Below are 27,476 nucleotides of genomic sequence, written 5' to 3'. Positions count from 1 at the left end.
AGATTGTCTCACTGAGACCCTCCAACAGGGGCAAGTGATGTTCCGACTCCTCCACTCTACAACAGGCAACTGAAGCCCAAAGACGTGTGACCTGCAGAGTCCAGCAGTAGAGTCACGAGGATTTAAACACAGTTACTCTGATCCCAAAGCCCAGCTAGAGAACTAGGGATTGCACACAAATTCTCTTCCCTGTCCCACTCTGCTTAAGCTATGTCGAGACATCACGTGATCCCCAGGCTCAAGGGAAAGAGAACGAACTCTTTATTTCTCAGGGTTGCCTATAATAGTGTTGGCCCTCTCATCCTTCTGGAGTCTGCTAACCACTGCCTCACCTCATCCCTTCAGACTTGGGGACAGTGACAGCTTTGCCACTCAGTCTCAAGCAGGGGCAGTACAGCAGTTTATCCTGCAATGCTAGAGGACGAAGGGGAAGGAAAACCTTCAGCCAGAAGCTCATACCTCTTCCAGCTCTGTCTTCCTCCTCCAAGTGATACTTCGAGGCACGGCCTGGGCTTCAATCACACAGCTGCACTCCATAGACTGCAGTGCTCCCAGGAGCTGGCCCCCGCCTTCCATCTGTAAAAGCACTGCAATAGATTAGAAAGGGCTGGTCATAGGGGAGTCCAGGACACAGTCCGCTGGGCTCAGGGGAGAAGCTGGAATCTGCGAGAACCTGGGTCCAGCACCACCACAATGTGCTTCATACATTCCTCTGGCCTCTGGGCTTTCAGCCTATTGACCATCGCTGTCCTCTTTTTCTTTTCAGGCTGCGTTGGGGTGTTTTCCTTCCTGCTTGCTTGTCGTGGCTGCCAGCATCCCTGAACGCCACTTCTCTGGTCCTTCTGACTGTGCTTGGTTCTCTTCTGAGGTAGAGGGATGTCCGGAACTGGATTGGTTACTGCCAACTCACTGCAGACTGACTGGTACGCTGGCAGTTGACGGCCCGGACTGTCTAAGACAGAGTCCCCGTCATTTGCTGGGCTCTTCTCTAAGGCATCGTGGAGAGGACCATCAGGGATCTTTGGGAATGGCTGCTTTTTCCAGTCACCCAGTCCACTTATATCACGTTGATGATCTGAAACAGTTTTAAGTGAGGAGCTAGAGTGCTCAGGGATCAGCTGCTTGTGGGTCAAAAACTTACATGAGATCCTCTCAGCCAGGGGGACAAGTACATCTTCATCCTCACTTCCGCTGCTTAGCACTCTGATGGGCCCTGCCTGTGTGAGAGCTTCAGCTGCAGCTAGGACAAACGGTGGATCTTCCAAGCCTGGTGAGGGAGGACAGGAGGCCTCAGAATCTGAGGTGACAACCACTACATCCTTTTCCCTTTGAGGCTGAATCCTGTCAGCTGAAGATGGCTCCTTCTTCAAAAAGGCAAACGTGGGCAATTCCTCAGAATCACTCTCCGAGGAAAGCAGCGAGAGGGATGGCTTTGTTAGCGCCATCAAGTTAATTGCCTAAAAGGAAAGATGAGAACATGCATGAGACCATTCAAGCTGGTCCACTAGAGGTGCTCATGTGGCCAAGCTTTAGGAAAATAAATATGTTAAGAGAATCAGAGAAATAGGACATACTCCAACAGATTGAATAATCTGGAACTCATGGCCACACTGGTATGCCAACAGGATCCCCGCTTTAAAACCAAAATTTCTAGGTCATGGTGAGACTATCTCAAAAGATTCCAGAACCATCAAAAAATCATTGCCCATTCTTTCCCTATCCCAGCACCTAACAACCAAAATAAAGCCTATTATCTCTATGGACTTCTGCATTCTGTATATTTCATATAAGCACACAGTCTTTTGTCGCTGGTGTCTTTCACGGTCACGCTTTCAAGTCCTTCTGTGACAGCACTGCCTTCCTTTTTATAGCGGAATACTATTCCACTGTGTGCATAGACCACATTTTGCTTAAGCATTTATTGCTTGATGGACAGTTTGTGTCCCTTTCTTGGCTGCTATGAATAATGTTGTTACAAACACTCATGTACAAATGTATTAAATGAGTATGTTTTCACACTTCTGTGTATACTAAAGCCTGCCTGAACTGCTGGGTTACACGCAAGAGTCGTTCTATCAGCAAATAGTGACTGTAGGTGTGGCCCAGGATAATCCTTGAAAGATTCCCTTCCTGGATCTCGGTTTCTTTGACACAGTAACAGTAATTTAGGTTTGTAGGAATTAAATGAAAGTGTGCATCTACGACCAAACCAGTTTAGTACAGAATCTGGCTGAGCCTCATCCTGGTCCCTCCCTAGGCTTCGGATGACTCCCGCAGGGGGACGAATGCCCGTTCCTGACATGCTCCCCGCCTCTGAGGCCAGCGGTCCATCGTAGAAACCCCCAGAGGTACTGGCCTCAAAACCCAGGAGATAGGCGCTCACCTGCTACTGCTCCCGCCACTCTTTGAATTGTACGCAGGATCCGGAAGTAGAGCCTCCGGTAGCGGAAGCAGGTTTCCCAGCCCGGAAGCGAATGCGAAGCAGCAAGCATGGCGTCGGCAGTGCTTGCCCTGAGGACGAGGGCAGAAGGTATCTCAGCGCTGTGGTTGTTGTGGGGCGAGCAAGCAGGGAGGCTGGGAAATGAAAACTAGATCCAAGGTGAACCCTAGATGCCAAAGGAGAGAGGGACTCACGACCTTTGGAGGCGGGCTGTCTCCGGTCACGTGGCTCGTGGTGGGCGGTGCTGAAGAAGAGTCAGTTCAAAAAGTTCATCGAGTCATTATTCAGTACTTAGCTTTTGTTTTTGTAATGTAGTTTGCGTCTTAGTGCTGAGTTTTCAGGCGTACATGACCATGGCCCGTGCTCAGGTCTGGTGAGACGCTGTGGAGTGTATCAGCATAAAGATAATAGCCCCTGTGAGTTCAGTGGGTACGACAATAAACACGTAAATACTTAGCTGTAGTTGTGATGAGCGCTGTGGAGAATCCTAGATTAGGTCTTCAAGGAACTCTTCTGAAGGGATAATTATTAAGACCTGAAAGAGAGATCCAACCGTCTGTGGAAAGAGAGCAAGAAAGTGACTCGATCCAGTTTTATATTTTGAGTAGCGAGTTACGAGGGGGCGGGATAGATGCAAATAAATAGCAAGGAATGAAAACGAAATGAGGTAGAAATGAGGCTGCTTGTAATCCCTGCACTTAGGCGCCTGAGGCAGGAGGATTGTCTCACGTCCAAGGCCAGCCCAGCTCGCAGTCCTAAAAACTATAAATAAATAAAATAACCATCATGGCAAACCATGGAAAGCTGGACTAGTAGCCTTGCTATAGGATAATTTGGCCAGGATATTAGTGGTGATGGTCGTGAACTTGGAGGAATGTGGATGAATATGGCATCTGTTCTGAAGATGGACTCCACAAACCTTACTGGTCTGTGAAATGCGGGAAGAGGAGTAACCCGCAGGTTCTCCTTGTTTCTCACAAGAGCAAAGGTGAATGAATGAAGCAATGTAGATGAGCAAAACGTCGGTCACCCATTAAGTCAGTGACTGAAGCCAGGTAGTGCGTGCCTGTAACTAGTTTTTGTGGGAGGTTGAGGCCTGAGGATTGCAAGTTCAAGGCCTGCCTGGGCTACAGAGAGAAAAAATAAACATGGATGTTTAAAATTAGAAAGATTCCAATGGTGAACATTGAACATGTCTCTGTAAGTTCTTTTTTCTTTTGCTGTTATGTATATATTTTAATTGGTTTTTTGAGACAGAGTTTCTTTGTGTAACAGCCCTACTTGTCCTGGAACTAGCTCTTGTAAACCAGTCTTGGCCTTGAACTCACAGAGATCTGCCTGCCTCTGCCTCCCGAGTGCTGGGATTAAAGGGTCTCACTATGTAGCCCTGACTATCCTGCTGGAACGCACTCTATAGACCAGACTGCCTTGAACTCACAGACATCAGCCTCCCTCTGCCTTCTTAGTGCTGGGATCAAAGGCGTTCATGTGCCATTCTGCCCAGCCCCGCTCTGAAAGTTATTATCTCCAGCCCTGTATCCCAGCGAGTTTCTTGTGTTTTCATGAGAACTTGAGCAACCTAGGTAACTGGCACTGAGTTTATGCTTCAAACCCCCATAAAGCCTTTCTACAGATACTGACTGACAACGATCCTGTAATCTTCCCTAGAGAGCTAAAAACAGGCTGCCCATGATAGCTTGCAGTTTATTTTTTTATTTTTTTTTGATTTTTCGAGACAGGGTTTCTCCGCAGCTTTTTGGTTCCTGTCCTGGAACTAGCTCTTGTAGACCAGGCTGGCCTCGAACTCAGGGATCCACCTGCCTCTGCCTCCTGAGTGCTGGGATTAAAGGCGTGCGCCACCACTGCCCGGCGATAGCTTGCAGTTTATGTGTGAGTGTTTTGCCTGTGTGATGTATGTGCACCATGCTGTGCGCCTGGTACCCACAGAGGTCAGAAAAAGCCATCAGATCCCCTGGAACTGGAGTTACAGATGGTCGTGAGCCACTGCATGAGGGAAAGAAATTGAATTGAGGTCCTCAGTGCTGTTAACCTCTGAGTCACCTCTCCAGCCCCGTTAGTACACATTTTAGATAATGTTCTTTTAGAAGTGTTTTTGTTCTTTGAGAATTTTATTTGCCTTTTAAAATAAATGTCGTTGGGCACGTTGGGATAAGGGGAGAGGTCGGATTAGTGCTGAGCTAGGTTGAACATGTGACCTTTCTGAAATGCCCCACTTCCTGTCAGAGGCACCCTGGCAGGCTGCTGTCCTGGTGTACAGTTGAGAGGTGGTCAGTGGGTGAGTAGCTAGCTAAGAAAGTGGTCAGTGGCGCTGAAGCAAAAGCCCCTTTGCCTGCCCCGTGATCTGGCCCTTCCCTAGGGCATGAGACTGAATTTTGTTTTGTTTTGTTTTTCTAAGACAGGGTTTCTCTATGAAACAGTCCTGGCTGTCCTGGAACTAACCCCCTCTGTAGACCAGGCTGGCCTCGAACTCACAGAGATCCACCTGCCTCTGCCTCCCAAGTGCTGGGATTAAAGTCATGTGCCGCTGCCACCCGGCTGAGATTGAATTTTGAAGCAGGCGGCTCTCTGGTGTCCACTTCTTTTTCTGTGTCCAACAGGACTGAATGTGTCGGGAGCCAGAGCACACAATGTTTATTTCTTTCTCCGTTTATGCTCATTGCCTGCCCTTCAACACACACACACCCCTACACACACCTCGCCAAGCTTACCTCTCAGCTTATCTATTCTAGGCATGAATTGCTCCCTGCCCCGCATTCTCTGAACACCATACACTGACCTTAGCATTCCTGTTCCCGTAGCACTTTCAACTCTCTCATCTCCCTTGCTGCTGCTCAGCTTAGCACATGATCCACAGAGGCAAAGAAAGTGCATCCTGTTTGGAGCCCCTCAGCAGTGTTTCTGTTTGCTCTGCATTTACAGCCCTTTTCAGCCCCAAGACAGCTGCAGCTCTTGCAGTCAGATATGCGTCCAAGAAGACAGGTGGCAGCTCCAAGAACCTGGGCGGGAAATCACGAGGCAAGCACTATGGCATCAAGAAAATAGAAGGTGAGGGTGTGCCTTCGTTTCTGTTTTCCAACTGCATCCCATGGATGCTGCCCTGCGCTTTCTTAGAAGAGCGGAACTGCCTTGCGGTGCCTCGCGTGTACCCTCACAGTTCACTGTTGCATGGGCTCACCATTGAAGGGGCAAATGAGATCTAGGGAGGGGTTCGGGCCCCATGGAGTTCTGGTTTCCTAGCCATGCAACCAAAAAGAGACTGCTGGGTGGCGCGTGCGTGTGTCTTGCTATTTATGTAGGCCCATCTTGGAGGTGTTTTCCAGGAGCAGGTTTGGGGGGTTAGTGACAACCCTTGCAGTGTCATGATTTCTCAGCATTTTGCTGTGCTTCTGGGATCACTGGTGCTGAGTCAGCTCAACTGTGGACTTTTATTTTAGGTCACTATGTTCATGCTGGGAACATCCTTGGCACTCAGCGGCAGTTTCGATGGCACCCAGGCGCCCATGTGAGTTGCTCTCGCTCTTCCCCCTTTTCTTTCCCAGGGCAGCCTTTTCATGCTCATCTGTCCTGGGCCCATCCTGATGAGGTGGATGTCATCTCTAGTTTATGGTTGAAATGCCAGAGGCTCAGAGAGTGGTGGAACCCTATTTAAGCTGAGATTTGCCTAACATTAGATCATAGCATTAGATCTGGGCCTCATTTTTCCTTTCCATAGAAAATGGAAGTGGGTTATATAATATAGTATATGGGGCATTTGCAGCTGCCTGAGGACCTAGAAACAATAGGCTTAAAATACAGTTATCTTTGAAAGTGATAGACTTCTTACTGATGCGTGTGCTTTTCAGTGTTCTTATAAATTTATAATTTTAAAACATTTCCCCTCTCATGACTCAAAAGGAAGAAATATTTTTATTCTACTAGAATTAGATTCAATAATACTTTCCTTAAGTTAAAAACAACATCAGACGGGCTGGGAGATGGCTCAGCTTTAAGAGCGCCCGGGTTCAATTCCCAGCACCCACATGGTGAGTCACAAACATCTGTTAACTCCAGTTCTAGGGGATCTGACACCCTCTCTGTCCTCAGTGGTCCAGGCATGCAAGTGGTACACAGATATACATGTAAGCAAAACACTCACATACATAAAATAAAAATTTTAAACATCAAGTCCAGCATGTTGGTGTATGCCTTCAACCCAGGACTCAAGTCAAAAGCAGGCAGATCTCTGAGTTCGAGGCCAGCCAGAACTATGGAGTGAGACCCTATCAGCAACCCCTACTCTCAACCCCCTCCCAAAGAAAGGTATTGGATGTGAATAATAACAGTAGAAGTGGATGTGTTTGAGCTAAGTCTGCTCCAAGTTTTTCATGGTCCTTTCATTCCATCCTTAAGATGACCTTATGAACATAGTAGGGAGTTTATCCACAGTTTGCAGACACAGGAAAGTAACTTGCCAAAGATCACGTGGTATTTAGCAGAGCTAGGATTTGAACCATATTATTATTGTTGTTTGGTTTTTATTATTATTTTGTTGTTTGTTTGGTTAGAAAGGGTTTCATTATATTGTCCAAGCTGGTCTTGAATTCTCCATTCTCCTGCCACAGCCACCTGAGTATTGGGGTTACAGCTGTGTGCCACCTCTCGTGGCTTGTGGACTCATGTTCTGAGTCAGAGAGAGATACCAAACAGTACTAGGCTGGTGCGCAAGACTTGCCACACATATGTGTTCTGTTGTTTGTTTCTGAGACAAGGTCTCCTTGCTATGTACCTCTAGGCCTGGAACTTTCCATGGATGCCCAGCTGGTCTTAAGATTGCAGTGATCCCCTCCTAAGTCCTGGCAAACATTGCAGGCATGCACCACCATGCCTTTCTCTCGCTTTTCTTAAAAAATATGTCTTTCTGGCTGTCTAGCCAGCTAACTAGCTAGATATATGTGTCTGTATGTGTGGATGTCCTAGGAGGCCAGAAAAGAGTATTGGATCCCATGGGAAGTCAACTCAGGTTCCCTGGAAGAACAGCAAGTGCTTCTAGCCGTTGAGTCATCTCTCCAGCCCCTCAGGTTTTACTATGCATCTAATTTCAAGTTGTAAAAGAAAGAAAGTATAGGCAGTTTTTAAAAATCTATATTAAGGGGCTGGTAAGGTGGCTTAGAGGTTAAGAGCACTGACTGCCCTTCCAGAGGTTTTGAGTTCAATTCCCAGCAAGCACATGTTGGCTCACAACCATCGATAATGAGCTCTGGTGCCCTCTTCTGGCCTGCAAGCAAACGTGCAGGAGGAATACTGTAAACATTATTAATAATTAAATCTTTAAAAATGCAAAAATTTATATTAAATATGCTATTTATGAAAACACTTAACTTTGTAGTATCTGGAAAAGGGGTTGGAAATATCTAATGCACTAGGTAAGAAATGAGTTTTGCTGTAATGGTGTGAACGTTTTTAACCGCGGGACTTAACTGTAAGGATTTACGTGGAAGCTCGGTGTGTATTAGCTGATGTCATTATCGTATTAGCAGATCTAGTACCCATGCAGTCTTGATATCTATTCTCCATGGAATCTAAACTTTCTAAGTGTAAACAAAGCATGCTGTCAGGTCCAGTGATTAGTGGCGCCTTTGTGGGCCTGGCTTGGGATCTCCCCACTGTGGCTTCTAACAAGCGGTGTGGACATTACTGCTGTTACCAGTGTCGGGGCTGTTTTCTGTTCCCTCCTCTCTTACGGAGTTGGTGAAGGAGCAGAGGCAAAGAAGTGCCAAGCAGTGGGAAAGAGAAGCCTGAGAGGGACTTCTCAGAGCCTGCTCTTCTGCTCCAGACTTCGCTCTGAAGGGGAAGTCTGGCCTGAGCCTCGGGGTGACCGCCTGTCTTCCTCCAGCTGACCAGGTCTGTGTGTTGCAGGTGGGACTTGGAAGGAACAAGTGCCTCTATGCCCTGGAGGAGGGGATAGTCCGCTACACCAAAGATGTCTACGTGCCCAATCCCAACAACTTGGAAGCTGTGAATCTGGTCACCAGTCTGCCCAAGGGGGCTGTGCTCTACAAGACTTTTGTCCACGTGGTTCCTGCCAAACCTGAGGGGACCTTCAAACTGGTAGCCATGCTTTGAAGTCCCTTTGAGACCACTGGATGGGGACTGGAGCCAGGTCACAGGGCCAGATTGAGGACATGGTCCCCAGACAAGAGGCCTTGGATGGTGACTGCTGGAGACCCTTTGGTAGCGCTGATGTGAGCATCAATAAAGCTCGCTGGAGCCCTGCATCAGTGCCATCTGGGGACAAGTCCAGATGGGGCTGCTTACTGCTCTAGTTCCTAGCCATTTTGTTTGTACCAACTGATGGAAAAGAAAGAAGAGACCTGTCAGCAAGGAGCTGAGGAAGGGAGCTGGTTTAAGGGAATTTCATTAGCACCATCCCTTAGAAGGAGTCAGGAGGACTCTAGAGCAGTTCTCGAGAGCAGTAGTTCTCAACCTGGGGGTCCTGACCCCTTTGGGGATTGAACAACTCTTTCACAGGGGTTGCCTTGAGACCCTCCTGCACAGCATATATTTACATTATGATCCATAACAGTAACAAAGTTAGAGCTATGAAGTAGCAACGAAAATATAATAATTGGGGGTCACCACAACACAAGGAACCGTATTAAAGGACTGAAGCATTGGGAAGGTTGAGAACCACCATTCCAGAGTGTCACTGCTGCTTCCTCCTTGGCCCTGGGGGTTGGGGAGTAGAGGAAGCAACTAGCCATGACTAGCCATGTGGTTCACCTGCTGCTACGGTAAAGGGAGCCAGCTATAGGCCCAGAGACGGCTACTGTAGCTCTTCACAAACGCTGCCTCTGCAAGTTCAGAGCAGGAGCTTGTGGGACGGACAGTAGGCCCAGACATGCCCCTCCCACCCTGAAGTATGAGGAGCCTTTTCAATGGTGAGGCAGGGTAGGTGGCACACAGCTTCTTCTAGCCCACCAAACACGGTGAACCACATATCTTCTGGTTCTTGATGTATTTTAAACTAGAAACAGCGGCAAAGAGTTTGGTTTGGAGATACTCAGTGAAGGCCCAGGCAGGCCTCTACTGTCTGCTCAGCCCAAACCTCAGAGGTCTGGCCTCTAGTACAGCAGGTAAGAAGGCCACTTTGACAGCTGGAGACAGGTGGTAGTGGCTGCAGTCCCAGAGGAAGGCGTGTAAAGTCAGGTGGCTCCTGAACACCTATGACCTGCACACAGGCTATCCAGAGATGGGGCACACAGTCACCTTCCTATTTGGGGGTTCTGCTTTGAACTTGTTATCTGGTACAATGATATAGATTCCCTGTGTCCTCCAAATTCTTGGCAAAGGTGGCCTGGAGTCTGTAGGGATTCATTTTGGCATCCTGTGTATAGAGTTGCAGGTACTGAGGTCAGCTGGGCTAGCGAAGTATGCATGAGAGGCCAGTTAGGCCTATCTCAAGAGAACCAAAACTGTTCTTTTCGGGCCCCTGAAGAGACGGAAAGGGCTATGGTGGTGGCTGCCTCCTGAGAGGTAAGCAAGCCATGTTGGGGTAGGAGTGCAGGCAATGGCCTTGAGGCCTCTCGTAGCTTGGTGGCAGTTGGAAGAACTCGAGGACAGAGGTTTTAGCCATCTCTGTCTCCCCCTGGACACACCTTTTACATGGCTGTTCCAGTGTTACACATTGCCCGTCCCTTTCCTGCCTTCTTGGCCTGGAGTCTGTCCACAGAGGTAAAGTGGGGTTTTCAAGTACCCTGGGGGTTTGGTGGCCTTTATCTTGTCCTGCCCAATGGGCCAGGACACTGTCCAGGCTAAGTAGACACTGTGTAAGAGTAATTTGGGGGAAAGCTGAGTTCTTCAGGCACCCAAAGCTTAGAGGGCTAAACAGTCAGGTCCCCACGGACCATGCAGTCTGCTGGTGAAATCTGCCCTGGCCATTTTGTCAACAGTTGGACACACAGACTGACTGCCGCAGGATTTACTGATGGGTCCCTGGGCAGCCTCATACAGAATATCTCTCTGGGGACACCATTATGACTAGAAAAAGCACAGGGAGCAAGGGAGTCATGCACCAGTTACCCAGCTTCCCTTGCTCTGTCTGACCAATGAGCCCAAGGCCCAGGGCATGTTCCCGCTTCTCCAAGCTTCTGACATCTTTTCCTCCACTGTGTTCTAGCCACATCAGACTCCTTCCCTGGCTGCAGGATGCTAGCAGATACTTCCTCCCCGACTCAGAGGAGGCAGTACAAGAATCATCTGTGCTTCCCTGGGGAAACCTCTGTAGGTGGCCCGGGTGCAGGGCTTGGGAGGAGCTAAGCCTCAGGACGCAAGGCAAGCTGGGACACAGGGCCGTCCTGCAGAAGAGCAGCGTCCTGATGCTTTCTTTATCCTGTTATCCATCTGGTCATTCCTGTTGCTTCTGCTAAGTCCAAGCCCCCGGTGTGCCTAGGAAGCACAGGGGGAAGAGAGTTCACTGCTTTCTGGCCACCGGCTAGCTCATTCTGTCCCTCCCCGTCAGCTCGATGGCCTTTGGAAGGTCAGTCTGAACAGCGTTTTCTGCTCTCACCCCTCCAGCCTGGATCTGGTCCCCCAGAGTTGGAAGTTCGGAGCCTAGGGTCACAGCTCAAATTTATTTTGCTTCCTACCTAGCTGCTGTATGGTGCGCTGTCCCTAGGGAGAGGCCTGGCAGTGCTGGAGTAGCCCCAGCCTGCCTACAGAAACCTGCTCTAGCTTTTCAGAGCTGGGTCCTTAGGGAACTAGGAAGAGAGAGACCTTTGTCTTCACTCAGGGTTGTCTGCAGTTTGTTTACCAATGGCGAGGGAGGGGCCTGACCAGGATGTAGTACAATTCTGCTGCTACTCTGAGCTGGAGGGATACAGGCTCAGGGGATCGCAAAGGCTCCTTTCCTAAGGAACAGTTGCTCCTGGTCAGCACCTATGCACAAAAGCTTTGTGCACCGGTAATCCCAGTGCTGGGAGCTAGAGACAGAAGGATCCCCAAGGCTTGCAGGCTGGCCCACTGAAAAAACTCCAAGCCCCAGGTTCAGTAAGAGAGCTTGTCTCAAAAGGATGAGGTAGAAAGTAGTAGAGTGGGATACCTGACATTGTCCTTGGCCTATGCATGTGTGCACACCCCAACACACACGTACACACACGCTCTGAGGACCGTTGTATTGTAGGCTGGTTAGCCGGGCCTGGCTGTGGGCAAGCCACCTTGACAGCTTGATTTACTGCCGGTGCCTCATCTGCTGAATCCAGCTGGTAATTCTTTTTGTTCCTGTCCTAAGAATTGTTACTGATAAATTAAAACAAAATGTCGGGCAGTGGTGGTGGTGTGCACCTTTAATCCCAGCACTCAGGAGGCAGAAGCAGGTAGATCTGAGATTGAGGCTGCCCTGGTCTACAGAGTTCCAGGACAGCCAGGGCTACACAGAAAAACTGTCTTGAAAAACCAAAATAGTAAGTAATAAAACAAACAAAACAACACCTTCACCATCTGGAGAGCTAGAATAGTGTCAAATATTCATTTAAATGGAGGTCAGAGATAGCAACCATCTCTCAACCAAAACGCCATTCTCTGTGTGTCCTTAGCACCTCCTGGCTGGCCAGCCACACCCTGTGAGAGCAGCAGAGCGCAGTGACAGTGGTTCTGGGGGCCTCCCTGCCCTCTCTGAAGAGTGCTGCACAACCAGCGTTAACCTGGGGCTCCTCATTTCTCAGCTCTGCTTTCCTGACTTGCTCCCTGAAGATGGGAAGTGCCAGACTCCAAAACTGCAAAGAGCCCATCCTGGTACCCTCTCTTGGCACTGGGAAAACGCTGCAGCCTGGGCAGCAATCAGCCACTTACTCCCCAAGCTAAGCCAAGCCGAGCTTTGCCCGGTATGCCAGCAGAAGAAGTGAGTTCTAAAGGTCCAGCATCTTCATTCCAACCCCCACATTATAAAGGCACGAAGGGCCGATACTGAGCCCTACTGACGACAGGAGAATAATCAGGTGGGAAGGCAGAAAGCTTGAGAAAGGCAAGGCAAGTGAAGAACTTAGCATTCACTCAGGTCCTAGGGTGGCGGTTCAGTCCCTGCCACTGGCCATAAGGGGACAAGCTACAGAACTAATCAGTGGGTCATAAACACAACCACCTCCATTACTGAGCGGGCTACAAAGGTGGGACTTGAATAGGTGGCAAGAAAGATGAAGCTTTGGAGGATGGGCCTCAGTGATGCTGAAGGCCCCTAAGCCAGCATTTACTGCAGTCTGGCCAGTGGTGGGGTAGCGTGTCGGGGCAGGGTGCATTTTAGAACTAAATGCCACTAATGCTGGCCTGCTGGGCAGCAATGAGGAATCTAAGCCTCCCAGAGCCCATTTTCCTGCAGAAAGAAGACTGCACTGGAGAGCCATCCGCGGCCTGGGTGGATTTTTCAACTGTTCGTGCTATAGGGATTCTTACTATTTCAAGGCTACCAAAGAACCAGCTAAGATTTCTAGAAAGCTCAGGGATCAGCCACAGCTCCCTCGTACGCAGGAAAAAATGTGGAGCCTCAGTGTGCTGGCTAGTTTGTCAACTTGATACATGCTAGGAGCACCTGGGAAGGAGGTACCTCAACTGAGAAAATGCCTCTGTTAATGGGTGTCAGGAGTCCCGCCACTGTGGGTAGCACCAGCCCTGGGAGGTGTAAGAAAGGCGCTGACCAAGAGACTGGGGGGCAAGCCAATGAGCAGCATTCTTCATGGTCTGTGGTTAGTACCTGCCTCCAAGCTTCTGCCCTGGCTTCTCTTTATGATGGACTGTAAGCTGTAAGATGAAATAAACCCCGCCCTCCCCATGCTTTTAGCCATGGTCTTTAGCATAGCAGCAGAAAGCAAACAAGGACATTCAGCGTGGAGAGATAGAGATATATTTCCTCTGTTGCATATTTCAGACTTCACACTGAGCTTCAGGCACAACACGACTCCCAGTTCTGAGTGCCCTGACAGTCTTCCCGCACTGCCAGTGGGGCTCCCTCTTTCAGGATGCATGTGGGAAACTGCACGGATCTCAGCAGGCTCTGACGCCCTGTATTTATAGGGCAGGGTGTGCTGGAAAGCCTGAGAGCCAGCCTCACCCCTACCCTAGGGTCTCCTGGCTACCAGACGAGCGAGCAGCTGTCCCACTAAAGCCCAGCTCCACAGTAGCCCCCAAATCACCCGTTCTGGCCTCAGAGCCTGATGGGACACCTGTGCCTCTCAAGATCCTCAGCTGGGAACCCATCGGCCCAGGCTGGGGATGGAGGCTCTGGAGGGCGAGGCAGACAAAACCTCTCCAGAGCAGGAGCAGATGGGCTCGGTGTGCTCCCCATGGCCACAGCCCACTTCCTGGGCCTGCTCTGAGCCCTATTGCACATCTTCCTCCCCCTGTCACTCATTTTAAATTTAAAAAAAGTACAAACTAGAGAGGGGCAGAGGAAGTGTCCCCCCTCATGGTTCCGGTGGACCTCTGACCTCTTGCAGGGCCATTAGCAGTAGTGAGCACTACACCCACCAGCCCCGCCCTCGGTGCAGGTTCCTGATGGCTCACACGGGCACACTGCCTGGGCCTCTGGTTCTGGTCTGTGGGAGAGAGGTCCCTCCGTTGTCGATAAGGTGCAATTCCCCGGCTCCTCCGGGTTGTGCTGGCTGGGGCCCTGCTACCTGAGTCGCCCATCAGCTTTGACAGGCCCCAGCTCTGATTTAGGGTCAGGAGACAGAGAGCTCCAGCTCGTCAGTCTGCAGAGCTCCAGGGAGGGACAAGCAGAGGGGCCTATGGCACATAATCCTGCCACAGACCAGAAACTACTCAGCTCCCCATCTGTCCAGGCCTCAAGTGCAGGACCCGTAAGCTCTGTGTGCCTCTTGGCAGCCTCCTCCATGGTCTCTGGCTGAGGCAGGTTCAGGATGCCACTTAGGCCCTGGAAACTCTGCTCCATGTATTCATTGTGGGGTGGTCCCGCGTGCAGCCAGCTGGCATCATCTGCGGGTACAGAACAAGCAGTTAGGCATGCCCTTCAGTCCACAGAGGCCAGTCCATAGGAGTCGGGGCTGGACACACAAGTTCCCATCCTAACCTTACCATGGGGGTCTCGTCTTACAGAGTGGACTGGGGCCGAGCTAAGGAACTTTCTATGCCTATAATAAAATCATCAGTTGTGGCCAGGGGGTGGTGGCGCACACCTTTATCCTCAGCACTCCGGAGGCAGAGGCAGGTGGATCTCTGAGTTCAAGGCCAGCATTACCTACAGAGCGAGTTCCAGGACAGCCAGGGCTGTTATAGAGTGAAACCTTGTCTAAAAAAACCAACAAGCAAGTCATCGGTTGTATAAAACCCAAGTGGTACTGAGCCTGGTCACTCACACTTATAGCTCTAACAAATAGGAGACTGAGGCAGGAAGATTGCAAGAGTTTGAAGCCAGAATGGGCTATTCAGTGAGTTCCAGGCAGCCTGGAATCCATTTTAACACAGTGTCTCAGTAAATAAATAAGCAAAATTAAAAAGTAAGCATTCCTAAATTACTAACTTTAGGATTTTTTTTAAAGGTGAGGTCAGAACCCTGGTCTTACTGAGCTAAATCCCTGACCCTCCAACTTTAGACTCACGTTGAACAAGGCACTTCTTGACCATAGTAGCTCTCAGACCCCTTGGTAGCCTGTTCTCTACACGGGGCTGGCTTGACTTGGCTTTCCTTCCCACTCCCCTCTGTAGTAGCTCCCAGACCCCTTGGTAGCCTGTTCTCTACACAGGGCTGGCTTGACTTGGCTTTCCTTCCCACCCCCCTCTGCACCTTCTTCACCTCTACTCTATCCTCCCGTGCAGACACGAGCCAAGTTCATACCTCGGCTTAGAACATGCTCGACCTTTGTCCTCTGAGGTTTAGTCCCAGGCCTACCTGCAGAGCTGACTGCTCAGCCTGCTGTCTCCTTCCCCAATGGGGAAGTGACTTGCCTGCCCTGTATCTGTCCCAGGCCCTCGTCCTTATATCTCTGGGTTACTCCTGCTCTTCCTCGCCTTCTTGGGATCGGGTGCAGTGGGGAAAGGAAACAGCTACCCATGGGGACGTCACTCATCACCACTCTCAGCCAGCATTCATTCCAGCACCTCCAGAGGTAAGCCCTGCAGGAGGGTGCTCAGCTTCCAGCTGCCCATGGCCTGTCCCTTTAGCCCCAGCCAAATCACCAGGAGGCCGTGTGAATCTGGTCATTCCAAGCTGCATGGGACCGAGCGTCTCAAGGCTGCACGGAGAGCATTATGTATGGAGGAGCATCAGAGACCGGACAGGCTGAGGGACAAGATGCCCTTAGTCCTCAGTGAGAGCGGAAGCATTTTCAGGGCACTCTGAAGGAAAGCCCCACATTATTCTAATAATTTTCCTTTTGCACTAAATCTGGCTTGAATGACTTGTCCCAGTCACCTACGGGTGTCCCATAGTTGGACCAATGAAAAGGCTGAGTGAGTCATTCCCGAAGCCCAGGGCCCAGCTGTAAGGGCATAGCCACATTTCCAACTGCAGTCAGCCTGACTCTGGCTTCCCTTCCCCCACTACCACAATACAGGGATGAAGACCACAGCCCTGCCTTCCCCCTCTACCACTCAGCCACGGGACCAGCACCCTGGGAAACCCTGGTCTGCCTGGGATCTGGGCATCATCCTCACCTTTCCTGAGAGGTAGTTTGCGGTTGAAGGTCAACGGCAGCACAAGGAAGCGGGTCTCACCCAGGGGCTCCCAGAACTGAAGCAAGCGAACAGTCCAGGCTCCTGGCCGCAGCGGCCGGCTCAGTGGGGGCTTGTACTGTGTGACCTCAGTGTCCGCATCTACCGTGATGTCATATGACGTGGCCACGACATAGGTGGGGTCAATCCAGACCACAGTGGCTGTGAGGTTGGGGCCCCGGGCCCAGCGCTGCATAGCTACAGGTTCATCCAGGGGTCCCAGCAGGCCCCCAAAATTCCGGAAGAGACGTTCTTTGGGGTCCCACTCAGTGCCAACCTGCAGGGAGGGAGGCAGCTGGGCAGAAGCCTAGGAGAAGTTCTTCTTCTATCTGCTCTCATGCCGCCTCTTCTGGTGTAACCCCAGGTGAGTCACTACCGCTTTCAGGTTCCCTATCTTCAAACTGAAGGGGCGAGTCTACAACTGAAACCTCTCCCCAGCTCCGAGGTTTATTCCAGGCTGCCACCTGAACCCTTCTGCAATGGTGGGGCCCATAAAGACAGACCACCCCCCACAAAGCCAGAACCTGTAGGAAAGGACACCCGAAGCTCATCTGGACTGTCCAAGCCCCAGGAATCCTTGCACTTTAGGCGATGAGAACCAACAGTTCCATCCCTAGTCCCTGTGTCATCTGAGAGGACCCCTTAGTGTATGCCTGCGAGGGTGGCATGGGTCTATCTGTGCCGGCATCCCCAAGGTTGCCGTGATCGGGAAAGCAGAGCCCAGAGAGCCCAGCCCATAAAGGTCTGATGGAGTCCTTACCCCTCCCTTGGTGTCTGTCCCTCTCTTCCCACTCCCTGCGTCTTGCTGGGGGTCAGGAGAAAGCAAGGGGGAGGACCTGTCCCACCTCCAGACTCTGGAGCCGGCTGGCCTGGTCATTGCGCCCCAACAGTTTCAGCGACCCCTGGGGCATCAGCCACATCTCAAGCGTCTCTGCTGGCCCCTGGGCTGAGGGCTGCACCGCCTGCGTCACCAGGTAGCCCTGGAAATGGTCGTCATAGAAATACAGGTGCACGCTGGACGGCAACCCCCTGGGCTCAAACCTAGGAAGGTTTCAGCAGGGAGAAAGGAGATGCCATCAGCACACCTGACACCACCCTGAGTCCCAGGGAGGGACACTGGGGAGCCCTGGCCCCAGGACTTTCTTTGGTTCCAAATCTCACACCCCATATGGTCCTAGCTCTTTTTTACTCAGGTTTAAAAAAAAAAATTTCCCTGCCGGGGCTTACTCTAAACAGGAGCTGTCTCTGATTTGTGTCCTCCCTTAAGGTACCATACTCTAAGGGCCTGCTATATGTCAGAAGGGGTGGGGGCTCTTACCTGCAGAGTGCAGTGGCCTGTGGGGGTACAGCAGTAGCAGCATGACGCAGGCTGAGACGGGCAAAGGCTGTGTAAGCGGTGAGTAAAACATCGCTGAGTCCACCAGGGCCATCAGCCACATCATAGGTGTTCTCCCAGTAGGCCTTGAGGGCTGGGGTGCTGGGTGGGTAGCTGCCATACAGGTGGAAGTCCAAAATTTCCAGGACTTCCTGATTCACAGTTGACTCAAACTTCCGGGCAAAGAAGGTGGGTCTGGAGACTTGCTGGGGAGGAAGAGACAAAAAGATGAAGGGTTCTGCGGGCCCCAGAACACAGCAGGGAGCAGGGGCTGCTCCCTCAGAACTTTCTAGTTCTGTCCCTGACTTTTCCACATGCTGCTGCAGCCCAGCTCCAAGGAGCTAGCTGCCCCAGGTGGAAACCCACCCTGCCCTTCTGACCCAGAACGCTTGTGGGGGAAAAAGCTGGGTCACAGGCTTCTCAGGTACCTGAAGCCTCAGGAAGTCCTGTGGCTTGAAGTCGTTGGGAGAGCAGCCACACCAGTCCACAATGTGCTTGTACTGGCATTTGCAGCCCAGCTTACGGTTCCAGTTGGTGACACGCAAGTTGTTGTCCACAAGGCTCTCACAGGCCGGGCTATTCTCCAGCACTGTGTGGAAGAAGGACTGCAGGTGGCAGGAGAGGGGGACGGGTGAACCACGGGCCATTCAACCAGTGCCCTCCCTGGCTTTGGCGCCTACTAGGTCACCCACCTCGGCGGGAAGCAACGTGTAGGTATAGAACTGGCGAAGCTGGGCCACGAGGGGATCGTCTGTATACACCACATATTCCACAAAGCTGCGTGTCAGCACGAACCAGTCAGAGCCGCCATCCACCACGATGCCCGCTGGGATCTGCCGTTCACCCAGGCGCCACATGTGGGAATCACACTCGTGGAAAAGCCGGTCCAGGCCTTGCTTCTTGATGAACCTGAGGGAGGTCCCACAGAAAGGAGCCTGAGCCTTCCTTCTACCTGGCAGCCAGCATGCCTTCACCTATGACTGGGTTAGGGACTTTACAACCCAGGGCTGGGGCCATCAGGTGCCCTTGGGTGGGAGGCACTGTGCAAGACATCAGGGCCCCCTTCCCCACCACCTGTCTCACCTGGAATTGTCTCGCCCATGTGACTTGAGGAAATTCTTGTCCCGGTTCTTGGATAAAAATGCCACCAGCTCCTCGTTTGTCCTGGTGAGGGAAGGAATTTGTGTAGCCAGGGCTCAGTCCCTGTCCCCGAACAGATGCCTCTAGCCCGAATGACCTTTACCTCTTTCCTTCCTTTCTCACAGGAGCTACATCACGTGCCTGCCCCTTGTCTGAGGAGTTGATACCTGAGTAACCCAGAGAAGACGCCATCCCTCCTCCACCTTTGCTATCTGACCCGGCGCTCCGGGTCCAAGCCTCTGGCTCTTCCTCTCCATTTCTTATTAATCCCTGATCATCAGGACACCTCTCACTAGCCTCACACCCCAGTTCTCGCCTGGGGAACCCACGGCCCTGATGCCACCAATGGGACTCCACACCCACCCATCCTCTCACCTGGTTGGATAGTCAGTGGCACTCAGGTTGATGAAGAAGTCCCAGGCCCAGCCAGGGATTTCCAGCAGGTCCTTCATGCTCCGCAGGTACATCCTCAGAAGGCTGGCCCCGCCCCAGATGGTGACCATGCGCCAAGGAGTCACCCGCACGTTATCATAGTGCTGGGCCAGCTCCACCACCTCCCGGTACAGGTAGTTGGACCGCTGAGGAAGAAAGGGATGGATGGTCAGGAGATGGAGCTGGGCACCAGGGCTGGAGCCCCCACCCAACATCTGAGAACAGCCATCTTATCCTCGACCAGTCTGGACCTCAACTGTAGTTATCTGAGCCAACCTTTCTCTAGACGACCTGTCTACAACCTCCAGAGTCTATGCTCCGCTCACCCAGATCCTCTGGGTCTCCCCGGCCCACAGTACCTTATCCACGTGGATATAAAAGAAGTGCTGCTCATGGTAGACAGCCTTGAGAAGACGCTTGAGCTGGCGGATGGCACGGCCATGAACCACCAGCATGTAGGCGATGCGGACTGGAGGGCCACCAACAGGCTGCTGGGCCCGAGTCTCTTCCCACTGGATGCCAGGGCTCATCTTGCCTGAGTGGAGCAGACAGGGACATTGGTGAGATGGGGGGAAAGGCTACCTGCCTGCCTCCCAGTAGGAGAAGCCTAGACCTGGAGACCTGGTCCCAGGTCCCCCTCTGCCAACTGACTTTAGACAGGAAGGGCCATCTGGGAAATAAGCAAGAAGACCTGGGCCATATCACCTCCCGTCAGTTCCTGGAAAGGACCAGAGTACCCTAGTCACTCACCAGGCAGCTGGCAGTGCCGGGGCACAGCCTTGGGCATGAGGCTCCCAGCTTGGTGTAGGCACACTACGTTGGCGATCTCCTGTTGGCATTGCTTGGTGCTGGCCCGGGCCAGTGCTGACAGTGCATCCTTGCCCACAATCTCACACTTAGGAGTGAAGCTGTTGTCGGTGGGTTGGGGGGCCCCCTCCACGCTCCCTGTGTCTCCATGTGGTGGGAAGCCAGCAGCTCCCATCAGTGCCTCCCCAGCTGCTGCTCCACTCAGGTTCTGGCGGCCTGGCGCCTCTGGAGGTGGGGCAGGAGGGACCCGGCGGCTAGCTCTTTGGCGGCTGGTTACTGCTCGTACCACCTTGGCTACAGGCACGCCTGGGCTCTCAGCACGGCCCCGCCAGCGCCCATGCCTTTTACCAGCACTGCTCCTGCGCCCTGCAGAGCTGTCTGTGTCCTTAGAGCCCTCGCCAGGGTCTAGTGGCCGTGGCTTCCTCTGCCGTCCTTTCTGTAAAAGACATGCAGATCATAGTTAGTCATTCACCTTTTCCCCGGGCCGCAAGTTCAATCTTGGCCAAGGTCACTTTGAATTGTAGAAGCTCTTCGCCATCATATACCTAGAAGAGTCCTGCTCACTCAATAACTGTACAAACAGCGACACCTCAGAGGCAGCTGGCTGAGGTGGCTTCCATGCTCCTCCCACCTCAGCCATCACCCCTCACATGGCTTCCAGATTACACATCGCATAGCACGGTACTTCCTTCACCCGCTCTGGGCTCACGCCACTTTCTCTTTCAGCATATTTTAAATACATGTCCATGCCTTCTCCAAGAAACCCTGCAGGGGACCCAGGAGTGCCCCCACTGAAATCCATGCCTCCTAACGGGGGCTGTCTGGGAAGACAGCCTCACCGCCACTTGCATCCAACACTCTTCATGTGGGATGACTGAGGCTGCAACAGGGGAGTAGCTCAGGAGGGAGGAGGGAGCAGTCATGAAGCCTGAGACTCTACTATTGGATAGATCTCCAGGAAGCTGAGGCAAGGGGCTTTGCTGAAGGTACCCTGTGAATAACAGGGGGACCCAAGTAGGAGGTGGCACAAAGCAAGTCAGTCAGGCAAGCCCAAAGAGGGGCAGGAAGCTCCATAGCCCCCAAACGCAGCCCTGTGGTCAGCTCCATGGGCTCTCCTGCGTCAGGACTGCCTGTGGCCAGCAAGGCAATCTATCCCTGGCTGGAAACCTGAGGTCCAGCTAGCTGAAGGCCCACAGCTGGAGGCGGTCAACCTCTGTATTTGTGACAGGATTTCTCAGGTGGACAGCCACCTCATCTGCCCCAGAGCAGGGGTACACTGAGCTCGGAGACCAGTGATGTTCCCCTAGCAGACTGTAAACTGAGAAGCCACGTCAGACCATCTCCCCAGGGGCTGGTAGAATAGCTGGCACATGAAGGACATTTGGCTAATGCCTGTGAGTGGGAAGGGACAGGGGCAAGGGGAGTCCCGTGAGTGCTCTGGCCTGCTGTTACCTCACCACCAAGACCCTCAGCTGGGAAAGTGGGGATCAAATGAGACATCAGCTGTGGAACGGCAGCCAGAGAGGACATCGCTCTTGCCTGTCCCTTTCCTCTCGCCATCCTGCCAGCCCCCTGCCTCTGCTCTAGCACTCTGTGCTCTTGTTCACGCTGAGCCCTACAGACACATGCCTCGCTCAAGCAGAGGCACCTGGATCCTTCCCACCCCGGCCACTCATCAGTCTCCTGGCTCCCAGGGCGGACCCTGGGGCCTGTCCTTAGACTCCAGCCTTTGCTTCCTAGTGAGCTCATTCAGCCTCTCACCCTCTACACACCATCCTTACAGCATCCGTATCCCAGGTTTACCTCTTTGGACTGGAATGCTCCCTTGAACCTTCAGGCATGGAATGAGCAGCCTTCTTGCCATCTCCCTCAGAGTCCAAATGCCTACTATTCTTCCCTCCCCACTACTCTCTGTTTTTACATCTCAGCAAATGACAACCTTTTGTGGCTCAAATCGAATGTGCCAGGAGCCCGATGTTTTCTTTGGAAGAGACAGACAGGTGGCACCGAGGAAGAGGGAAAGAACCACATGATGCTAAGCAAATGCTCTACCACTAAGCTACAGCCCCCAGCCCCGACCTCAAATTTGATTCTTCTCTCCCTATACTCCACATCATTATCTCCCCACTGTCCTCACTCTGATCTCCTAACACCCTGGCGCATGCACCTGTCCCTTCCTGTCTCTCCTTATCACAGCCACCAGAATTTCTTTTAGAACTTTTCTTTTTCTTTCGTTTTGGCTTTTCAAGACAGGGGTTCTCTGTGTAACAGTCCTGGAACTTGCTTGGTAGACCAGGCTGGTCTCAAACTCACTGAGATCCACCTGCCTCCCAAGCGCTGGGATAAAGGCGTGTGTGCGCCACTACCTCCTGGCTAGAACTTTTGTTGTTGTTGTTGTTGTAGTTTCTGGTTTTTGTTTTGTCATTTAATTTTTTTCCTAGAAAAGAAAAACACAACCAGAGGCATTTATATGACAAACTATCAGTGTCAGAATGGAAGGGGAAAGAGAAAGAAAAGCCAGAGGAACCGGAAGCTAGTAAAGAGTGGACTCCAAATCACAGGACCAGTCCACGGGTGGAGTCTTCATTCACTTTGGGACGCATGTTTGGTGTCTGGTCTTCCGGCCTGCCCCCTCAGATGCCGCCGCAGAGAGAGCTGGCCACACACTTCAGAAACCTGACAATGATGAGCTCAGGACTTCACAGAAGGGTAGTCTTAATTTAGCTCCTTGACTTTGTGCTCAGGCATCACCTGGCAGCTTTCTTGCCTCAGAGAAGGGTCTGGAAGAATGGGAGAGTCACTCTGGGGCACACTTTGGCATCACAGCAGGGGGCTCCAAGCACATGCTTTCTCACGGGCACACTTGGCCTTCATCTGCACAGCCGTTTGTCCGCATACTCGCCACTCCTTCTGGCCAAAGAATGGGGAGGTGCTGGCTAGAACTTTTTAATATTTATTTGTTATTTTCATGTGTTTTGCCTGCATGTATGTCTGTGCACCACAAGTGTGCAGTGCACAATGGAGGCCAGAAGAGGGCGCTGGATTCCCCTGAGACTGGAAATACAGTTGTGAGCTGCCATGTGGGTATTGGGAATTGAACTGTGGTCCTCTGGAAGAGCAGCCAGTGCTCTTAACTGCTGAGCCATCTCTCCAGCCCCTCCCTTTAGAACTTACATCCCCATGATGAGACCTGGCCAGTGGCCTCTCCTCTCAGGCTCTACAATAGCTAGCCTTCCCACCATCCTTCCCCGCATGTCTACGGAACTCTCTGCCTCATTCCCACCCCCCTCCTGGACCCAGGTAGCGTCCCTCCACCCCAACCACCATTACTGGCTCAAGTTCTGTATTGGCTATGCCTTCCGTCTAGGTGCTCTCCATGGACGCCCCACAGCTCAAACCCTTGCCTCCTCAAGCCGCTGCTCAGACTGTGTTTCTCAACAAGGCCTGCCTGGACTGAAAGCTCTAGCCTCCCTCGTCCCATTTTACTGTCCCCACAGAAATCTGATGATCGTGGATCGTGAACCAACAAAACGGCTTGGCAGATAAAGGCCCCTGCTAACAAGTCTGACAACCTGAGATGGATCTCTGGGACTCACGTGGCGGAAGGAGAGAAATGACTCCCACAGACTGTCCTTTGAGCTCCATGTGGGTGCCAAGGCACAAGTTCACCCACCCACCCATCCACATATACACACAGAACGCAACAGTAATACATTTTCCTAAGAAACACGCTGATCTCTTCCACCATCCTAACGTGAACTTATATATATTTCGTGCCCTTCTGTCTGTCGCTCACATGGCTATAAACGCTGCCAAGGGGTGTTCAGCTTGTTTCTCCAGTGGCATATTTGGAGTCCAGAGGAGTGTGTCACAATCATAAACACTCAGTTAAGTCATGCTCAGATGAATGCCTGTAAAGGTCTGCATTCACAAAGGTTGCTGTCTTTTTCATTATTACTGGGCACTGAGACAGCAATAGTCAACGTGAGGCCAAGGCTTAGGCTGTCACACATGGTGGACTGAGGGTGGAGTACAGTGTGAGCTTCCCCTGCCCTTTTTCATAGGAACAAGGAGGAGCCTGGGAGCTGCCTTCAGGTTCTCCACAGTACCCAGGCCCCCTGTTCAGCACCCAGATGGCTCAGCGATGTCTTCAGAGGTGCCCAGTAGTTGTACATCTGACTGCACTTATGTCTCAATGTCTGAGACAGAGTAGTCAGGAGACCCTGTTCCATGTTCACGTTGAGGAGGGCACCCTGGGCTGGCCAACCTACAGAGTAGTGGCGTCTGACCCAGCCACACAGCAAGCACAGGAAGACATTCCCAAGATTAGGTGGGTAGTGATAGCAAAGAGGGTTCTAGGGGTCAAAGCCTGTATCAGTGCATCAGGAGGCTGGTGAAGAGGGTAGGGCAAAAGGGCACAGAGCCAGGCTGGCTGTGGTGGGAGACAGGATGTGAAAGGAAATAGGCAGGTTGGTGCCCCGCACTGCAGCAGGGAGCTGGCTGACCCTGAGAAGGACAATCCCAGAGGAGGCTAGGGACCAGAAGGCAGCAATAAGCAAACAGAAAGGCCCTGGTGGATAGCCAGCCCTGACTCCTGAACCCTTTCTGGCAGGTCCCAGCCTCAAGCTATGTCTCTTAACAGACTGCTGTCAATAGCAGGATGGTATATAGATCAGGGGGGGGGATCCCCTGGCTGGATGCATTCTGGCCTCAGAGACACCCCCGCCTCCCTGCCAAGGAGGCATATAAAGTCCTCTGCCACTTCTGACTCTGAAAATCCTTGGATCCTCCCTAAGCCATGAAGAAAGCTCACACAGAAATGCTCATCCCCCCCCCCCCCCCCCGGCCCAACATGCTCCCACCCCGGACTTCTCAGACTGCATTTAAAACAAGTGCTGAACGGATGTCCGTGAAAGCTTTGAATGCTATCACATGGCTCTTTGGGGGCTCATGATCATCCCAGGTATCCACTCTCACTCACCCCTCCGCGGGCAGCACAGTGCTTTCCTTAAATGCTCATTGGCTCCCGCTGTGCAGCTTTCCGCAGCACTTACAATAAAACCCACTCAAGTCCCTTTCTGTGGTCTCTTCGGCCATACAGGATGGAACCATCTTTGGGGAAAGTGCCCCACCCTCTACTCATTCATTCCCCAAGGATCCCCAGCTTAGCCCACTCTCCCGAGACCCCTCTGCTCAAACTGTCCTGCCCACCTCTTCCTGGAGGAAGCCGTTCCCAGCCTCCCAAGCTGACCCAGCCCCTCGTTATTCTAGCTTCCCTGCTCCGTCTGCCTCTCCCTGTAGACCGTCTGCCCTGCAGGCCAGGACTTCATCTATTCTTTATTTCTGTATTCCCCGTAGGAGCACAGTGCCCGACAGGAGAGAACTTAGTGTGTGCTGACAGGCTGAATGAATGAATGAATGAATGAACGTACGTCCCAGGGTGCAATGCTGAGACCATGTGTTATGTCCCGACAGCCTGGCAGGTGCTGAGAATTCCCCCAAGCCGTCACAGGGACAGCTTGACTTCCTGGTTTTCATCACCCAACAAAATCGGTGCCAATGTTACCCCCAAAAGAAGGAGAAGTGGCTGGAAGTGGTCCGCCTGACAGCAGAGCCAGGACAAGGCCGTGAAGAGAGCGGGCTCTCTTGCGGGCTTACCTCAAATGCTACACTATGCTCTTTCACAACCCAGTCTGGTGAGGTGGCTGCCAGGGTTCCACAATTTTTAGGCCATTGGGGACCTTTCTCCATTCCAGTCTAGGGTTCCTTTCTTAGCTTTAGCCAGGGGTGTGTGTGTGTGTGTGTGTGTGTGTGTGAGAGAGAGAGAGAGAGAGAGAGAGAGAGAGAGAGAGAGAGAGAGAGAGTGTGTGTTGGGTGGGAGAGACCCCGATTCTCTCACCTGTCTTCAATTCCCATCCCCAGCTATGGGCTGAGCAGCAGCAGGGGCTCAGCTCATGCACTGACTCCGACAACCAGCCACTGAGCCACCCACTTCTGAGAAGGCTCAGATTCCCTGATGTGCTCTTCGGCTCTTCTCCCAGTCCTCACCAGCATCCTGGCTCACACATACCAGGCTCCTCACCTGCCTCTGTGGCCCACTCCATCTGAGGTGTCCCAGTTGCCCAAAGAAACTTCATCATCTGACTGAAACTTTCTACTGGTCTTTATGCCCAAAGAATAAGCTCACTCCCTACACAAGCCAGCTTCCCCATGACTGTTCTCAGCTCCTATTAGGGTCATGGTCCCAAGTCTCTCTGTTCCTGGTCCCCTCACCAGCCCGAAACTGGAAGGGCAGCTCTTCTCCCAGTCTCCACACCAGGTCTTTGGAACTGACCGGGAGGGGAAGGTGTTCAGGCTCTATGCCTTCACCCTGCCAGGTAAAACCCCAAAGGATATGACAACAGAGCCTCTCTCCCAGAACCCCGGAGACACAGGAACAAGAACCCCTGACCTCTGGCCACAGCTTAGGGCTTTGATTAGGCAAACCCTCTCCACTTTTCCAGAACGGACGCCTCCTAACCACACTACAGGAGGGTGTGTCTGAGCCTGCAACTAAAAAGACACCAGTCAAAAGTAAAAACAACGCTGGGATCAGGGGCTGGGGCTCTGATCTGCAGCTGCTGTTCCCATTACCCCAGAGCAAGAGATGGCTGGCTCCCTCCTTTGAAGTCCTGAGGCTAACTCAACAGCTCACCTTCCATTCCCATCCCCTCCTGAAGATTCACCCGGGTTCTTCCCTGGCTGAGAAAGCCACGCCTTGAGGACACTTCAGTTTTTTTTTTTCTCCCCTTGGGGGTCACTCCTGCACTCTATTCCGGGGTATACACTTTGTCACAGGCCATAATTCCACCCCCTAAGTTCCACTTCACCGCCACACGCTGCTTCTCAGGCGCAGCTGAACACAGATGCCCGGGGTCCCTCGGCCCCGACTCCTCAGCCCACGGCGCGTACACCCCCCGCCCCCTCCCAACTTCAGAAAGTTTGGCCTGAGGCTTCCCACCTTCAAGTAGGCTAGGGCCCAGTCGCTCCTCCTAGCCCCGATCCCCGTGCCTGACCTTCATCGCTCTCCGGGACGGAGACCACCCCACCATGACCCGCTCTTCCCTCCACGGCCCCCAGTCCTCCAGCTGCCCCGGCCTCCGGGGTCACGCACCGCTCCCACACGCAGCCCGCCAGGCCGGCCTGGGAAGGGAACGTTGGGGGACGGAGGTCGGGCTCCAGAAGGCTGTCTGCGCCCTGTACGCACGCGGCCCGTGTCCCACTTGCCTGGCCGGGGCCGCCCGCAGCCCCGCCAGGACCCCGCGCGCCCCCGCGCCCGGCCTGCCCGCCCGCACGGCCGTCGGAGCACCTCTCCCGGCTCGTCCTCCTCCAGGCCGCTGAAGCTCCACACCACCAGGCCCTGCAGTAGCAGGATGGCCAGTGCCGTGGCGATCGCCAGCTTGTAGCGCCGCACCAGCTTCTGCACCCGCGCGCTCGCCACCATCTTCCTGCCCGGGACGCGGGGCGCGCGTCCGGCCCTGCAAACCGGCCGCGGGCGTGCGCATGGGCGCGGGGCCGAAAGCCCCC

The 27,476-nt window shown here is 52.6% G+C and overlaps 3 protein-coding genes across 4 annotated transcripts in view; 1 reads left to right on the top strand and 2 right to left on the bottom strand.

Moving 5' to 3' along the window:
- The window catches only part of Eme1 (essential meiotic structure-specific endonuclease 1), a 7,819-nt gene extending 5,174 nt beyond the window's left edge, over positions 1-2,645 (bottom strand). The window contains exons 1-3 of one of the 2 annotated variants that reach the window (XM_075991038.1): positions 2,384-2,645; positions 674-1,457; positions 460-587 (exon numbers count right to left, since the gene is read on the bottom strand). In XM_075991038.1, coding sequence (XP_075847153.1) covers positions 460-587; positions 674-1,445 — 900 coding nt within the window. In that variant the 5' untranslated portion in view covers positions 1,446-1,457; positions 2,384-2,645. The remainder of the gene's footprint in view (positions 1-459; positions 588-673; positions 1,458-2,383) is intronic. The other variant, XM_075991037.1, reaches the window with a different exon arrangement.
- On the top strand, positions 2,454-11,817 carry Mrpl27 (mitochondrial ribosomal protein L27). The gene is made up of 4 exons (XM_075991040.1): positions 2,454-2,530; positions 5,381-5,506; positions 5,896-5,963; positions 8,357-11,817. Exons 1-4 carry the CDS (start codon positions 2,491-2,493, stop codon positions 8,561-8,563), a joined length of 441 nt encoding a protein of 146 aa, XP_075847155.1. The 5' UTR covers positions 2,454-2,490; the 3' UTR covers positions 8,564-11,817.
- Positions 11,763-27,476, bottom strand: Xylt2 (xylosyltransferase 2). Its single transcript, XM_075991036.1, has 11 exons — positions 27,259-27,476; positions 19,854-20,346; positions 19,463-19,638; positions 19,047-19,249; positions 18,615-18,695; positions 18,224-18,440; positions 17,960-18,136; positions 17,475-17,737; positions 17,002-17,197; positions 16,100-16,433; positions 11,763-14,422 (listed from the first exon to the last, which is right to left on the bottom strand). Exons 1-11 carry the CDS (start codon positions 27,391-27,393, stop codon positions 14,100-14,102), a joined length of 2,598 nt encoding a protein of 865 aa, XP_075847151.1. The 5' UTR covers positions 27,394-27,476; the 3' UTR covers positions 11,763-14,099.

The sequence above is a fragment of the Microtus pennsylvanicus genome, chromosome 11 (assembly GCF_037038515.1).
Source record: "Microtus pennsylvanicus isolate mMicPen1 chromosome 11, mMicPen1.hap1, whole genome shotgun sequence".
NCBI classification, from domain to species: Eukaryota; Metazoa; Chordata; class Mammalia; order Rodentia; family Cricetidae; genus Microtus; species Microtus pennsylvanicus.
Note: the sequence above shows the minus strand (reverse complement) of the source record. Positions and strands in the feature narration are given on the sequence as shown.